General features: G+C 36.4%; 1 protein-coding gene across 5 annotated transcripts; it reads left to right on the top strand.

Annotated features, from left to right (window-relative positions):
• The first annotated feature begins 4,714 nt into the window (after positions 1-4,714).
• Positions 4,715-10,708, top strand: LOC120784716 (nectin-3-like). Of its 5 annotated transcripts, none has more exons than XM_040118739.1 (7): positions 4,715-4,913; positions 5,448-5,520; positions 5,897-6,238; positions 6,810-6,912; positions 7,993-8,027; positions 8,165-8,211; positions 8,383-10,708. In XM_040118739.1, exons 1-7 carry the CDS (start codon positions 4,866-4,868, stop codon positions 8,515-8,517), a joined length of 783 nt encoding a protein of 260 aa, XP_039974673.1. In that variant the 5' UTR covers positions 4,715-4,865; the 3' UTR covers positions 8,518-10,708. The 5 variants fall into 5 exon arrangements, with proteins under 5 accessions (XP_039974673.1, XP_039974672.1, XP_039974674.1 ...); XM_040118738.1 differs by having other exon boundaries at positions 4,719-4,913; positions 8,159-8,211; positions 8,383-10,706; XM_040118740.1 differs by having other exon boundaries at positions 4,721-4,913; positions 5,223-5,520; positions 8,159-8,211; positions 8,383-10,706.
• The last annotated feature ends 4,680 nt before the right edge of the window (positions 10,709-15,388 follow it).

The following is a 15,388-nucleotide window of genomic DNA, read 5'->3' as shown; positions in this document are numbered from 1 at the left end:
AAGCATTTTGGTGTATGTACAGAGTGGCATCGTAAACACTGTTTGTGCTTCTCATTAGTGAATGGGGCGCTTGAGTCGGTCCTGCACTATGGTTGTGTGAAGATAAAAGAGCAGGAGCACCCGTGACGCTCTGTCTTTTTTATTTCGGAGAGGACTCTGAGACAACATTACCTAAGTCATTGTTCACTATGAACAGGAAGATGATACAGGCTTCTGTGGTGCTTGTTTTATCAGGTAAAGTTAAATTTCAGATGATCTTTTTATTGAAAAAAATGTGTGTTTGACAGTTTATTAGCTGATTTAATGAGCTACAGCACATCATATATATTTCACATAGCAAATTTTTTTTATCATTTTGCTGAACATAAATGTCACACCGGGCTCATACTACTTTCTGTACTAGTCAAATTTTGCTCTTAATCTCTACTTTAGGTTACTGTGTGAGGGTACGGGTGAGAGTATCTTACCCCCAGGACCCCTGAGTGGATCTGTGGCAGGCACAGTGAAGTTCACCACTACCCTCATACCTCCTGAGAATCCGTTCCTCTCTTTCAGCTGGAGCTTCAAAGAGGTGAACATCATCACCTCCACGAGCATGAACAAAACGGAGCCCGGATATGCCAACAGGATCTCATTGGACCGAGCCACAGGAGCCCTGGAGCTCAGAAACCTAGTGCTGGAAGACAGTGGAGAGTACACTGTCACCATCATACCAGAAAGAGGGCAGCAGGAACAGGGGAGGACCACTTTGAATGTGTATGGTGGGTCCTCTGTGGTAGTGACGTTATAATAATTGTTAAAAAGATCATGTCTGTCATTCCAAAAAAAAGGTAACAAAAATATAAGGTGATATAAGTTCTCGGCAGATAAATTGAAGTCATAGTAAATATTATTATTAAATATTAAAATGATTTAATGAATATAAAACATTTCAGGAAAAAAATCTTCATTTTAATCCACACCTCCTGATAATGCACTGTTAAATCATTGCATGCAGTAGACAATAATAATATAAATTCTACAAACAGTAACCCTGCTGTGAATTCTACCTTTATCAAGTTTTTATTGCATTAAACTTTTAAATTCAAGGTGTTTTTTTTTTGAGACTATGAGGTGTAGAGTAATTTTTGAGACCATAGTTTTTGGTATCATTAGATTGTTGTGGATTGTTGTATACAATCCAAAATAAACTGGATGCAACTAAATCAATACAAAACGTTAGTGTATCTCCCCCTTTTATATGCAGTACAGCTCTATTTTTTTGTTTGCTTGTTTTTATTTGTTTTTTGTTTGTTTTTTTTTTTCCTTTTTGCCATGGTTAAATTGAAAAAAATGTAGAAATTGCAGATTTATTCAATTACAGAAGTAACTAAAATTTGTCTACAATTATAAATGTCAGGCAGGTAAAACATTGTCTGACATTGTAAATACCAACATACTGCGAGATTTTATGATCACATCTGTAATTGTGACAGCTGGGGTAAACGTGAAGATGGTGCTATTTGTTGACTGACTATCACATAAAAATCTCCATAAAGTGACACGGCAATGTTTTCTGTTTAGACAATTTAAAATCTATCTTGATCAGAACCACAATTAGTTTTAGCAACAACATTTTTACGGTGTTTACAGTCAATTTTCATTGGATGGATGCTCTTTGTGTGCTGCCAGCACTGATAGCGGGAGCCACCATCCACAGCCCCGCAGCAATCCTGATAGAATATAAAAGCTCTGCCAGCCTCAGTGTCAAGTCAGCAACCCAGTCAGCACCATGACTGTGGCCCATAATCTAACTGTCAGCTGTGAGTACTGTTCACTGCAGGCCTAGCAAAAAAAAATTTTAAACTGTCATTTTAAAATGAAAATTGTTACTACAGTATTTGTTGAAATCTTTGGATATTAGCTCTTGATTTTTTTGCAGTTTTTAAAGACATTTAGGTAAAGGTCTAAACTCTAGAGCCCTAATACTGTACTTTTCTTGTCTCTGTGCAGTTGGACCACATAACATATCAATTATCGGACGCTCAGCAGCTCCGCCAAAGAGTGACACTGCAGTGCACAGCAGACTCTGTCCCACCAGCAAACTTCAGCTGGATATTTAACCGCAGCAGGACTCATGTTAATAATTCTATCTATATTATAGAGATGTTGGAGGCAGAAAACAAGGGGAATTACACCTGCCCTGCCAGAAATATGGGGACCATGCTGGAAAACTCCACAGTTCTAAATCTGAGAGGTAAGAAACTGGAAAGGGATGCATGAATTTAGTTTTCTTAAATGTCATGTTAATTTTGTCAGTAATACATACATCTTAAAGCCAAGTGATGTTTCAGGTGATTGTAATTGTTGTCCACTTTGCTCTGTGAAGCATCCTGCACTGCTCCCTGCTGGTCGTTTTCAGTGCTGGTGGTTAGCGCATTGATTCCGAGACGGTTAACGTAAGAGGAAGTGGCAGGTGGGTTACAACCAGTGAAATGAATCATTTATGATATATCTGCCTTATTGTTCATATTTGACTGACCTTTTATGTATTTCTTCTTTCTTGTTTTCACATTAATTAATGCTGCTTTGTATTTTTTTTCTGAGATTCTTCCCTCCCTGGTATGTTTTGCATATAATCGAGGACCCTGATTAAAATCAACCAGAATGTACTACACATGAAATATTATTGTGAACCAAGAGACTTTGATCACGCAGCTTGTCGTTCCTGAGACAAAGCTGAAATGCTTACCTCGGAAAAAGAATTATCTAACTTGTTAATTAAATACACTAATGGAAATCTAAATAATGTAAATAATCATACTGAAGATGTAAAAATATACTGCTATCATTATATTAATAAGCATTTTTATTACTTTATTGTTGATATAAGCACCAGCAGGATTTCTATGTCGCATTCCTTGTGTATTATACTCCAAATCTGTAATATGTAATAAATAAAAGTATGTGTGTACACAACTGGTTCTAAAAATTACACAAATGTAAATGCCGTTTCTATAGCAACTCACACAGGAGTGATAACAATGAATTTTGTTTTGAACCACATGTCAAGGTAATTTATAGAAAGAGAGAAGTGCACTGTAAATGTGAAACACTCCAGGCTTGCGAGATTATTTTGAAAGAAGCTGATGACCTGATTTTAACAACCCAGATCATCAGTTATGAGGAAAACCCATGACTGATGATTATGTTTTGACTAATGTTTAGGTTTTCACTATCCCTGCTCAAAGATAAACCTGAATACCGTGTGGATCATCATGTAGGTTTTTTTGCACATGTCTGGCATATGTTTGACTTTGTCCATGTCCAGGCAGTGAAATTTAGAAATTCTTGAAGTTGTGTGATATACTGTTACTATTTAAAATTTGCACGTGATTGTATGCAGGCATGTCTGCGCCATAACATTTATGATTTTTCTACTATATCAAACAGTATAAAGGCCCAAGCGCATCTTGTGTTAAGCAAAAATGATTTTAAGAGTTTAAGTAAATACAGAAGCTGCCCAATGTATGATAAGAAATGATCTTGCTTAAGAAGTGACTGTGTACATTTACAAGATGCAACAGAGCCTGAGTCTAGTTTGTACCATAGGTTTGCGTCAAATATAATTTGCGTTTACAGAATAAAATTAATTTAAATTAAATGTTGTGAGAAATTCTGCACTATTTTCTTTTACTGAGTCTGTTTCACAGAGTTACTGGGGTGGCAACAGTTGTATGACTTTTATATTTAAACTAAAATCCAGCCCACACTTCTTTTCTTTACTGTAGTGGATATTTCAGAAAGTACCTCAAAATTGTACTGAAGTACAGTACTTCCACAGCATTTCTAACTATTAAAAGTGAAAACATTTTCCATGCATTTCACACGCTTTGACTTATATATATATATATATATATATATATGTGTGTGTGTGTGTGTGTGTGTGTGTGTGTGCGCCTGTATGTATGTATGTATGTATGTATGTATATATATACACACACATTATATATTTTTATATATATATATATGTGTGTGTGTATGTGTGTGTGTGTGCGCCTGTATGTATGTATGTATGTATGTATGTATATATATATTTATATATATATATATATATATATATGTGTGTGTGTGTGTGTGTGTGTGTGTGTGTATGTATGTATGTATGTATGTATGTATATATATACACACACATTATATATTTATATATATATATATATATATATAGTATGTTTTATCTAATTAGAGCTGAATGTAACAGAGCGAAAGAAGCTAGAGAGCACTGGCGACCATCATGGCTCTCTATTGTACTTAAAGGCAAAGACTATTCGATGTTAAAATCAAACTTATCTTGTGTGCGTTTTGCAAATGAAGACCCCACTCCTGCTCCTCCTCCCTGAGTCCAGGGGCCGCTGCAGGAGTAGCTGTTGCTGTCAACGTTAGTCGGGACCTTGCGTGTTTCACGTCCGTTTCACCAAGATTTACCTACAGTGAGTTTGATACAACATAAAATAGTTTAATTACAAATATGAAGCCAACTCAGTTTTAATATTTCCCGTAGCTATCTTGATTTGGACTATCCCCGGTCGTCTTTGCTTTTATTTACAATTTTGGATGCGGTCCTTCAACTCATAATGCACTCATCGTGCATCCCATCGTGGCACTGCTGCCGAAATCCTCTGAGAACTTTTATCCACCGTCGTAAGGCAAGTCACACAAGCTTCAACACCATCGTTTGACCACATGGGGTCACTCTTACTGGTGGAAGCTGCGTGACCGGGCTGACTGAGTACGCTGATCTGGTAACCAGACTTGAACACTCGAGAGAGGAACGATCAGCCCGCAGGAGTTTTGACAGTTTTGCTCCCGGTTAAAGTGGCTAAGATATGGCAAAATCTTCCTGTCGCAGTCATGCGCCCGCTTTTCGTTCTTGGGTAGGTTATTTTAATGACTTTATTTTGTTACAATTTCATTAACTTATTTTGTTACACAGATGTGTACACAGATGTTTGTGAATTTGGATGTTCAGGTATCTAGGTTGATGGCTGAGGAATCTACAGGAATTGGACGAAATATTGTCCACTAACATCTTACAGCCCTGTTCGTTTTTTGTTTGTTTTTTTTTGTTTTTAATTTTTTTTTTTTTCCTCCTGTGTTTCCCTCATAGCGCCATAATTTTTGAGACTTTTCTCCCGTTACCATGCTGATTTTTTTTTTTTTCTTTTTGTCCGTGTTTTCGACAGCGGAACCAGAAACTGAAGACTCGGCAACTTAAGTTTCCTGAAAGTTAACATGAAAGCTGATATAAAAAGATGGATAGTTTCTAAAGCTATCACATGGTACTACTTGCTATTTTAACTAAATGTGACTCACTTTCTGACGGTAATGTACCAAAGTAACCACCTTTAGTTGCTTGTGCATTAATTCATTTGCAGTGCAGTGTTTGTTATTTTGTTCACCACTTGTAGTTATGCACGATGAAAATGCGCAGCAAATCGCCCGTCGTGCTGCTGAAGCTGATTTACTTCACATTACTCTCAGGTAAAATGAAATCACTTTAACAATAACAATTTTTTGACTGACTGCTTACAGTGCAAATTTATGGCGTGCGAGTGTGTGGAACATTATTTGTTGCCTAATACTGATTTTTAAATCCTTTTTAAAATTACTGTTTTAGAAAATCAGTTGTGAAAATTCTGCTTTAACACAATTTACAAACAGTTCAGAACATACACTTATATATTTGTACCCAGTCAATTGATTATAGTAAATATTCAGGGAGAGGTTTGCCTCAGTGCTGTTCATTGTACACTGTGTTCTTTAAAAAAGGTGAGTTGAGAATTTACTTACTTAAACACATAAAACAGTGCAACCAGAGTTCGACAAGAATGCACAACATATCACCTTATGTTTGCAGTTCTTGAGGCACAAGAAGTCCATGTCTGGCCTCAAGTGACCGGATACCTCCGGCATGATGTCACTCTGCCGTGCCAGTTCATCCAAGGACCAGAAAACATCAGTATTGTTCAGGTTCAGTGGAATCTCTTGTCACTCACAGGAGAGGAAATCAAGATTCTTATTTCTGATAGCCAGCATGGACTGAATATTCCTAATTCTACTCTGAGTGAGAGAGTGGAGATTGCAGAACAATCTTTGATAATTAAAGATGTGGAAATGAGAGATGCAGGGTCATACATCTGCATCGTTACAACCTTCCCCAGTGGTTCGCTTAGAGGAACAACCCAACTAGTTGTTCAAGGTGAGCAAGTGAAGCATTTCTACACAAACTGCAGCTGCAATAATATGATGTGTAGACAGACCTCAATGTGAGCATGATCCCAACACAAACCAAAAATGCAATTTGAATACATTTTTTTTTGTTTTTTTTTTTGTTTCTGTTCAGTGTCCAGTTTGAGTGACGTCAGAAACTAGGATCAGCATCTAAAACTCTGCATCGTTAGAAATCCCATAATGGCACCATGAGATTTACATGAAGCAGTGTTATTAACAAGTTGGAAAATTTTAATAGGGTATTAGGTTAGATTTTGTTTGATCATACTGTCCAATACTGGTCAGTAGAGAATAACATGGGTCTGATTCTATTGGTAAATAAGTGGGACCATTATAGATGTCCTTAAAACATTATTGTGCTGCATTTCCAGGTACATCTCTCAACTATACCCTGTTGCCATAATAAATTCATCCCTTATTGTACCTAATGAATACACTAAGCCTGTTACTGGCATCAGATAACTGGGTTATATAAACACCAGGAACTTTAAAATGATAGACGCACACAGGGTTAATCACAGTTATGTTTCCTCTCCCAGAACAGATACCATTATCATTGGAAGTGGTTTCTGGTATAGCGATTGCTGTCATACTGCTGGTAGGGATCATGGCAGCCGTTGCTTACTTCATTTTCATCAAAAGGTGTGTGTGTGGGTCAGATGTGTAAACAGTCTTTGCCCATAACTGAGACTTTTATGCCTCAGTTATGGGACATAAATATAATTAATCAATATATATTTTTTTACAATAGTTATTTCATGTTGATTGTTATATTTTATTTGGACTAGTTAGGATGATTATATTGGGGTGTGTGTGTGTGTGTGTGTGTGTGTGTGTGTGTGTGTGTGTGTGTGTGTGTGTGTGTGTGTGTGTGTGTGTGTTTTGATCAGGCTCGTGAAATGTTTCATGAACAAAACCATGATATCAACCAATTATTTTATATTTCTTTCTTTCATTATAATTTTTTGAATTTCTGTATTAAACTCCATATTTTCCAATCATTCTCAAGACTTGAATAGATTCACCCCTTTTCAGTGAGATTGTTTTTTTTTTTTTTAACTTGTCTAACCCTATATTTTAACACATTTATTTAAGATAATATTTGCTCTCTCTTGTTGGAAACATTTTTGAATATTTATTGGTAGTAAATGAAGATTTAGCTCATGTTACATTCAATCCATCCAAAATGTAAAGGTGCTGGCTTTCATTGGCTTGTTTTAGCAGCTTTTACACACACAGGTTTATATTGTATGATTAATACAGAGTTTTCTGGTAACGCTAAAATGATTAGAGAGTCCATTAGTTGGTTGACAGAAAAATAATCAACTATTTTGATCATCGGTTAATAAATTGTCATTTTTTTGAGTAAGAATTATCTCAAAAAAGCAAATATTCTCTGGTTCCAGCCTCCAAAATTACAATAGAAACTTTGCAACTTTTCTTTGATTTATATAATTGTTAACGGAATATCTTTGGATATGGACTTGTGATTGAACAAAACAAGACATATAAAAATGGGGGACTGATGTGTATCTTCTTTTTTTTTTTTTGGATATTTCATAGACTAAACAATTAATTGGTTAATTGAAAAAATATTCAGATTAATTGATAATAAAAATAATAGCTAGTTGCAGCCCTAGTTTCTGGGATATGAAAGAGAAATCACTGCCTAAATATATGCAGAAAATGTAATCGCAGCACTTTTAATTTCTTTTTATTCAGGCGTGATTCTTTGATCAGACACCCTGTCGACACTGGTGAGAGCAGAAATTCCTTTTTCGCTCAGTTTCTAAACAGCTGATAAAATATAATTACAGCATAAGATAAAGTAATCTTCTGTTCTTACTGGTTTCAGTTCCCTTTTTAATAAAGCTTGTCTGTCTCTCAGATACAGGTGGGACAGAAATGGATTTGGCCAGGCAATCTGTTGTAAGAGAGAAGGTGAGCTCAGAGCTGGTTTGAAACTACAGCTCTGAATTGAAGTTAAATAAGTTCAAATCATATAAAGTTAGTTTGCTCTGTGGTTGTGATGAGAGAGGATTGTTTTAGACATAATGATGATACAATGGGCACGTAAGTCTCCGTTAACATTTTCTCTGTCTTACTTCATAGGATGTGGTCTACTCAGATGTCAGGCGAAAACCATCTGGAGATGTGACACCCTCATCCAATGACAAAAACACAGAGGCCACGTATAATGATGTCACATACGCTGAAGTTGTAGTTTGGGGTCAGCAGCCCAAATGACAACAGGAGGGAAAAAAAAAAACTTTGAAAGTATCATTTAGCTTATCCTGACATCTTTCAAGAGTTCACTGTGTTGGTTCAGCATGTAATTAGCACAGAACAAAGTACAGCTGCGGCTGATGGGAATGCCATTAGTTTTGCAGGTGTTTTCTCATACTAAAGTAACATTTTGACCTGATGAGGATGCTAGATGAAAAGTCATGCGATTAAAAACAAAGCCAATACATCCTCTGGAGACCACGAATGTGCGCACCAAATTTCACAACTAGTAGCTGTTGCAGTATCTCAATAAAAAACTAAGAAGTCAACATCATAGTGGTGAGCCAAGTCTGGTGAACCAACGAACATTTTCATGCCTGGAATCATGCCGCTAGCATGGCAAAAAACATTTGGTCAGTGGATCAGTTTCTAATATTGTAGTGAGGAATAGTAGAAGCAGAAATAGCCACAGTGAGTTCTTTCTGCAAACCTCCAACATGTAAGCAACCTTTACCTTGCCATGGCATGAAATGGTAAAAAGAAAAAACACTTGCATGGTGCCAGCATGGCTTGAGTCTTCAGAGTTGGACCATCTCCACTTGGAAAAACACTTCCATACCTGTACCTGAATCTAACTTGGCAGTGTATATACGCTGTGTTACTGCAGGGAATTTCAGTCATGTGATGAATACAGTTCCAGCAATAGATGTGTATGTGACAAAAACATCATCTGGCCCTCGGGGTGTCACATGACCTGCAATCCTCCCACAGACATGTGCTGCTCTTGACAGAACATCATGACAAGAGTAGAAGGAGTCCCTGTTCCTCCTTTGGTAACCATTAAAGTACAAAGATAGACAAGGAAGTAAAAAGTTCCAGAAATTGAGAGCTAACGCAACAATGCAAAAACCACTTTTGCATGTAAGTGATTGCAAGAGGTAAAAGTGTTTCGTGACTTTAGAAGTGACATCAAGCTGGTCAGTTTCTGCTGTAAAATTAACTTTCTGGATTCCCATTTTTGTGTGATTTTCTTAACTAACTAGACATCACTGTGTAAAGACTGATGTGTCCCTCTTTCTCTGACTTTGTTACTAGCCAGAGTTTGCACCTAAGCCTTATTTCGGCTTAAGGTGTTTGAGTCAGAGAGACAGGCTGGAACGGTCTTTCAAATGGTTGTTCTTGCCTAATTCTGTCTATTTTGTCAAACTTACCTACAGCAATTTTAAACCAAAATCAAGAATTGCATATTGTGATATAGTACTGTATGTATTTAAATATCACAGATACTGATAGTCGTAGTTTTTCATTTTACACCATATTGTGTCTGCTTTGGGTCTTGTGCACAACACACCTCTCAATGTAAGTGTAACAATCGTTTCCATGGGGGTTGCTGTCTGAACATACCTTAAATAAAATGGTGACAAAATACAGTTTGCAATGCTATTGTAACTACATACATCACTGAACTTTACCAACAGTCACAGTGTCTCACTTCCTGTGTCATTTTGTGGGTGTGAGATGTCTGCTACACAAACTGTAAACATATTAAGTCCTTATATCGAGTCTTTTAAATGTGGTGGGTTGTTTAAAAGTCAGGGCTTAAGAAATTTGGTTGTAGTCGGAGTAAAGTTTTTGAAATAAATCAGTCTTGCAGACAAACGACAGTGCACATTTCTGTATCTTGTCTCTACCTTTTCTTTACAATGGAAATTTTTGTTAGTGGCTGTTGTTGCTCTAAGTTTTGCATTTTCACAGACCATATCAGATAAGTGGTTTCTCATCTCACGGATGAGTTCTGTCACAACAAGAAATAGGTAAGAAAGATAAGACAAATGCTGTTTGGTCAGAGTGCATTGTGACAGGCTTTCTTTTTCAATTCCTATTCCATATCTGTATATGAAGTTACTCAGACATGAGAAGAAAACATGCAGAAAATTTTTCACCCAAAAAGCAAAGACACGTGTCACTGCTATTGAGAAGGAGCTCCTGGAAAACACATTCATGTGCAATGTTGTCAAGAAATCAAACCCTGAGGACAAACAAAAAGCAAGCGTGAACACTGTAGAAGGGATGATGGTCATTTTTTTTGTGTTAAAAAAAATGTCTGGTGGTTCCAAACACTCAAAAATCTCAATAATTATCTATTTGTAATTCTACATCCATGGAAAGATAAGAAAATGGGCCCCTAGACACACACGTAATGACTGTGATTTTTAAGTCTCTTTGTGGTGGTTATATGTATCTTTTTGGTTGTTTTTTTCCTTGCTTTTCTGTTTCTCTTTGTTATTATTGGCATTTCTTTGTGGTAATTTTGTAGTTTTGCATCTCTTTGTACTTATTTTCTCTCTCTGTGTGTTTATGTTGCATCTCTTTATGGTTATTTTGTGGTCGTTTTGCATCTCTTTGTGGTTGTTTAATTGACTTAACAACCAGGAATGTTAAGTTGCTTTTTTTGTCTCTGGTCCAGGTGCCCTTTGGCCTGTGCCTGGTGGGCCTGTTCAGAAATCCATCCATGATACTAACAAGCCAACTATCCATCACCTTCTGACTCTGGTAGGAGGAGGCACCACCCCAGCATGCCTCCTCTTTTCTTCACTTTTTTCAGAGAGATTTGGTGAGAGGGTGATATTAGAGTATGTGTTAAAGGTGGGGACACAGATTGCATGCTGTTAGTTTTTTAAACTTCCCTGTATGTTTGTAGAGGCTTTACAGCAGCTTTAGTTTTGACAGAGTAACTCACGTCTAGGGATTAGTTTGTCTGTTTGTCATGTTTAAAAAAAATCATAATGGAGTTGAAATCATCTTCACAGTTTGTTGGAACCAAATGTTGTCCTTTAAGTCCTGTCCCTGGACATAGTTTCCAAGTTTCTCAGTAACTTGTCAAGTTATTATGTCACCATAACTACTACTACGTTCAAGAGAATATCTCAACTAGGGCTGCAACTATAATTTATTTTCATTATTTTGTAGATTAACTGATAAATCTTTTGGTCAATAAAATATAAAACAGTGAAACATGTCCGTCACAATTTTCCAAGGAGTGAGTTGACATATTGAAAATGCTTGTTTTGTCCAGCCAACAGTCCAAAACCCAAATAAATTAATTTTTGCAATAATAGAAATCTGAGAAAGCCACTTCTGAAAAGCTGGAAACAGAGGATTTGTGGCATTTTTGTATAAAAAAACTGAAATGATTATCAGAATTGTTGCAGATTAATTTTATGTCACTCTTATTAATCAACTAATTATTTCAGGTCTAGTGACAGCCATCATCTCTCTTAAAGCATCATCATTAAAAGTAGCTACAGTAGTAGGCTACAGGGTCAGCCCTGGTATTTTCAGAAGGTACAAACAGTATAACAGATTTAAATGTGTATATTTGTTGGTGCAGTAGTGTTAGTACAGACTGAGTATTAAAATTTTGCATTGATGTATTGAAAACAACTGTAATGTAATTGGGTATTAAAGTTTGACCTACAGTACAATGGCAGCTATCATATTTTATTTACAATAATTCATTTTTGTTTTACTTACCTAATGTTTTGAACGCAGCACTTAAAACCGAGAAGCACTTTCCTTCATTCTTTTGCTACTGAAATAATTTGAGCACTTTATCCACCTTCATCAGGAGATTGTATGTTTTTGGATTTGTTTTCTATCCAAAACTGATGTAAATATCTTAGTCCCTCAGCAGTGCTTTTAGAATGTTATTAGGCATTAGTTCGGTCAATCAACTTTATTACAGTAGTTTAAAGAGAGCATTCAGTGTTCAACAGCTCAAATGTTTCCCCACATTATCATCTGACCACATGAGGTTGCTTTTCTACTGGGCGTTACAGCATTACTTGAGGAAAGGAAGGAAGAAACCACCACAGAAACTAAGAGAAAATAAACAACGAAAATTAAAAGTAGAAGTGTAGTTTTTTCTGTCTCTCTCCTTTAGAACTAGTCAGAGATGAGAAAAGCGAAGTGCAAAATAATTAATTATTACACTGTATTGTCTTTCCTCAGATGTGATTCTTCGGTCAGGCACCGTGTCTGCACTGCTGAGGAAAAAATTCACATGTTCCTCCTCTCTTGATTTTCTAAAAAACACATATTAATATGCATATTAATTTATATCCTTTGTTGTTTATCATTTCCTTTTACTAAAGCTGTTCTGTGTTTCAGATACAGGTGGTCAATTGATGTGTGATTGAAAGGAAATGAGGTGATCTCAGAGTTGGCTTGAGGTCACGTCTTTAAAGTGTAGTTGAAAAACACTGATTAGTTTGATTATTCTGTTGCTCTGATGCGACATGCAACAAAACAACTTGATGAGAGTAATGATGATAATACAGGGCACTAAAGTCTCTTCATCGTCATTGAGTCTAATCTACCTTGATGTAAAGTTCAGAGCATCCAGAGATGCTGAAGATGAAGATGTCACACACGCACACCAAATCGATGGTTGGTTGTTTGTAACCCAAAACAGAGAGACATGTGCAATCAAGTGATAATAAAGTTCTTTTTTTCTACCTTGCGAGGGTATTTAAAAAACAAATGCTCTTAAAGCTGCTGTATGTATAAGTTGATGGTATCTTTAGTAAAAAATGTTCTTACTGTCTACAAATTGTATGAAAAGACCAGCATTAGCAACAAAGCATTAGTCAGACTCTCAGTACTTTCTAACTTCCCTTCTGTTTCTGTGGCTCTTAGCCGTAGGCGTAGATCTATGAAAATTTGTAACAAATAGCTTGATATTATTCATTTCACCAGGGGGACCATACTTTTTAGTTAATTTCACTAATCCCAAATGTTTTGGTCTAGTGAGTATTTGCAGCAACATTTCACTGCATGTGGGACTGACTGATGCCAATGTTGATTATAATGAAGGAACTTGTCACTCAGTTCAACATTAATGTGTTGTCAATCATTTTTGGACAACAATAGATCAATGCTTGTTTTGGTCTTTTTATGGGATATGCTGACAATAAGAAAGATATATAATATAATCATCCTTATCCACGGTGACCACTAAGGACGAAGTGCAGATAAGAGAGAAAACACAAACATTGTGTTTTTACATGCTCTAAATCTAGAACTGCAACAAAGACCAAAACACGTGGAAATTGAGAAAACACATGCAACAAGAACTGCTACACCGGAAAAGCTCTTGGATGCTAGGGAGATTGCAGAAAGTATTTACATTGAGTGTAGTAAAAGATACATCTGCTAACCAATCAGTAATGTATTTTAAAAATAAAGCAAAACTTTATATAGACTTCACTGCCTCTGTTCATTTCTCTTTTATATATATTTATTTTTATTGAAATTTGATGATATATCTGTACATGTAAGAACCCCAAAGTCCACTGGCAGCAATAAATATTTTATTTCGACTCTGGGATCATTTTTAGCCTCCAAAAGGAATTATAACTTATTTTCAAAATGCTACGGACTACAGAGCCAGTGGTTAATTATCCAAAGGGCTTGCTGAAATGCACATTGACCAACTGGTCATCTCTGGAGCCGCGCTGCAAGCTGCTGAGATGACCATTGGTCTCAACTGCCAGGCGGCTCCTCACAACACTGAAATGTATAATCGTAATGCAAATGGTTACTTTCTCGCCTGAAAAAAAATCAAAACATAATAAAGGGTTAGGGTAGGTATTGAGCCAATCACTCCCCCCTAGTGTCCCAGAGCACTCCCAGTGTAGCAAATCTTGTTGCATGTTTTCGGGGTTTTTTTTGTATTTTTTGGGTTTTATTTAACTTAATTTTATTTTATTTGATTAATTTTTGCATTTCTGGATTTGGAGCATATTTACGTTAATGTCTGTGCTTTCTCTCTTATGTGTGCTTTGTCATTTGGGGGCCACTGTGCTTATCCTTTAATAAAACCCAAAACTTGTGGTTTCTCCAGGTCCTCAATTCATGTTCTCATAAATCTCAAAGGTCTATCTTGGCCCCATTGTATTGCAGTAAATGACTTGTAGTTTTGACAGTGGCTGCTACACCAAAATCCACAGACAAACGTTGCTGAAGGCTTGACATAACGTAAGGGCCCTCATTTTATTGGAAATAGCCAAAAACAAAACGAAAAAAAACAAACATTTGTTTGTTCACTATGTTATTCAATTGCAGGAAATAGACAACATACTGACACAGTTACAGGAAGTTCGTATTCCTGCAAACCACCAAAGGGGGAAAAAAAAGTTACACATCCAAAAGAGAGCTAAACTGAGTGAAACAATCACTTTTTTCAAAAATTAGATTCTAGATTCTCTGTGTTGTGATTTTTCTCAGCTGAGCTGGGCATTACAATGTTTGGCAGTTAAGACTTGTGCCTCTTTCTTTAACTCTTGCTTTATTTAGAGTTGGAGGCTTGGTGAATCAGAGAGGGAGGCTGGAGTTGTTTTGGCTGAACTCTTTCAAATTCTGACTTGAACTTTCCTAATTCTGCCCAATTCTTCAAACTTACCTGAAGATTTAAACCAAAAACAAGAATTGCATATCATGATACAGTACTGCCAATATTCCAGCTCCACAGATTCTAGTAAAAGTTATAGTAGTCATTTACCTTACCCAGTGTTCTTTCTGTGCTTCTTCTGTTGTACACAGTTTGTTGTCTTAATGTCACAACCTTTATTACGAAAAAATGGTGACAAAGCATGATTTGCAATGTTCCTGTAAAGATGCATATCATCAATGATCATCATCAGGAACATTAGGTTTCTATTGAAAGTAGGTGCTCAAGATTTGTTAGCAATCAGTATAACTCTTTTGAGATACTTCAGTCTTGTTACTTGTTTATCAAATCGTGCCAGAGAGCAGGTAGACAGAAATGACAGTGCACAGTTGTGTAAACTGTCCCTACATTTCCTTTCAAACAGTACTTTTTTAATTGGCT

This window comes from Xiphias gladius, chromosome 22, assembly GCF_016859285.1.
Source record: "Xiphias gladius isolate SHS-SW01 ecotype Sanya breed wild chromosome 22, ASM1685928v1, whole genome shotgun sequence".
In the NCBI taxonomy this organism is placed as follows: Eukaryota; Metazoa; Chordata; class Actinopteri; order Istiophoriformes; family Xiphiidae; genus Xiphias; species Xiphias gladius.
The sequence above is the reverse complement of the archived record's forward strand: the minus strand, read 5'-3'. Positions and strand labels throughout refer to the sequence as shown.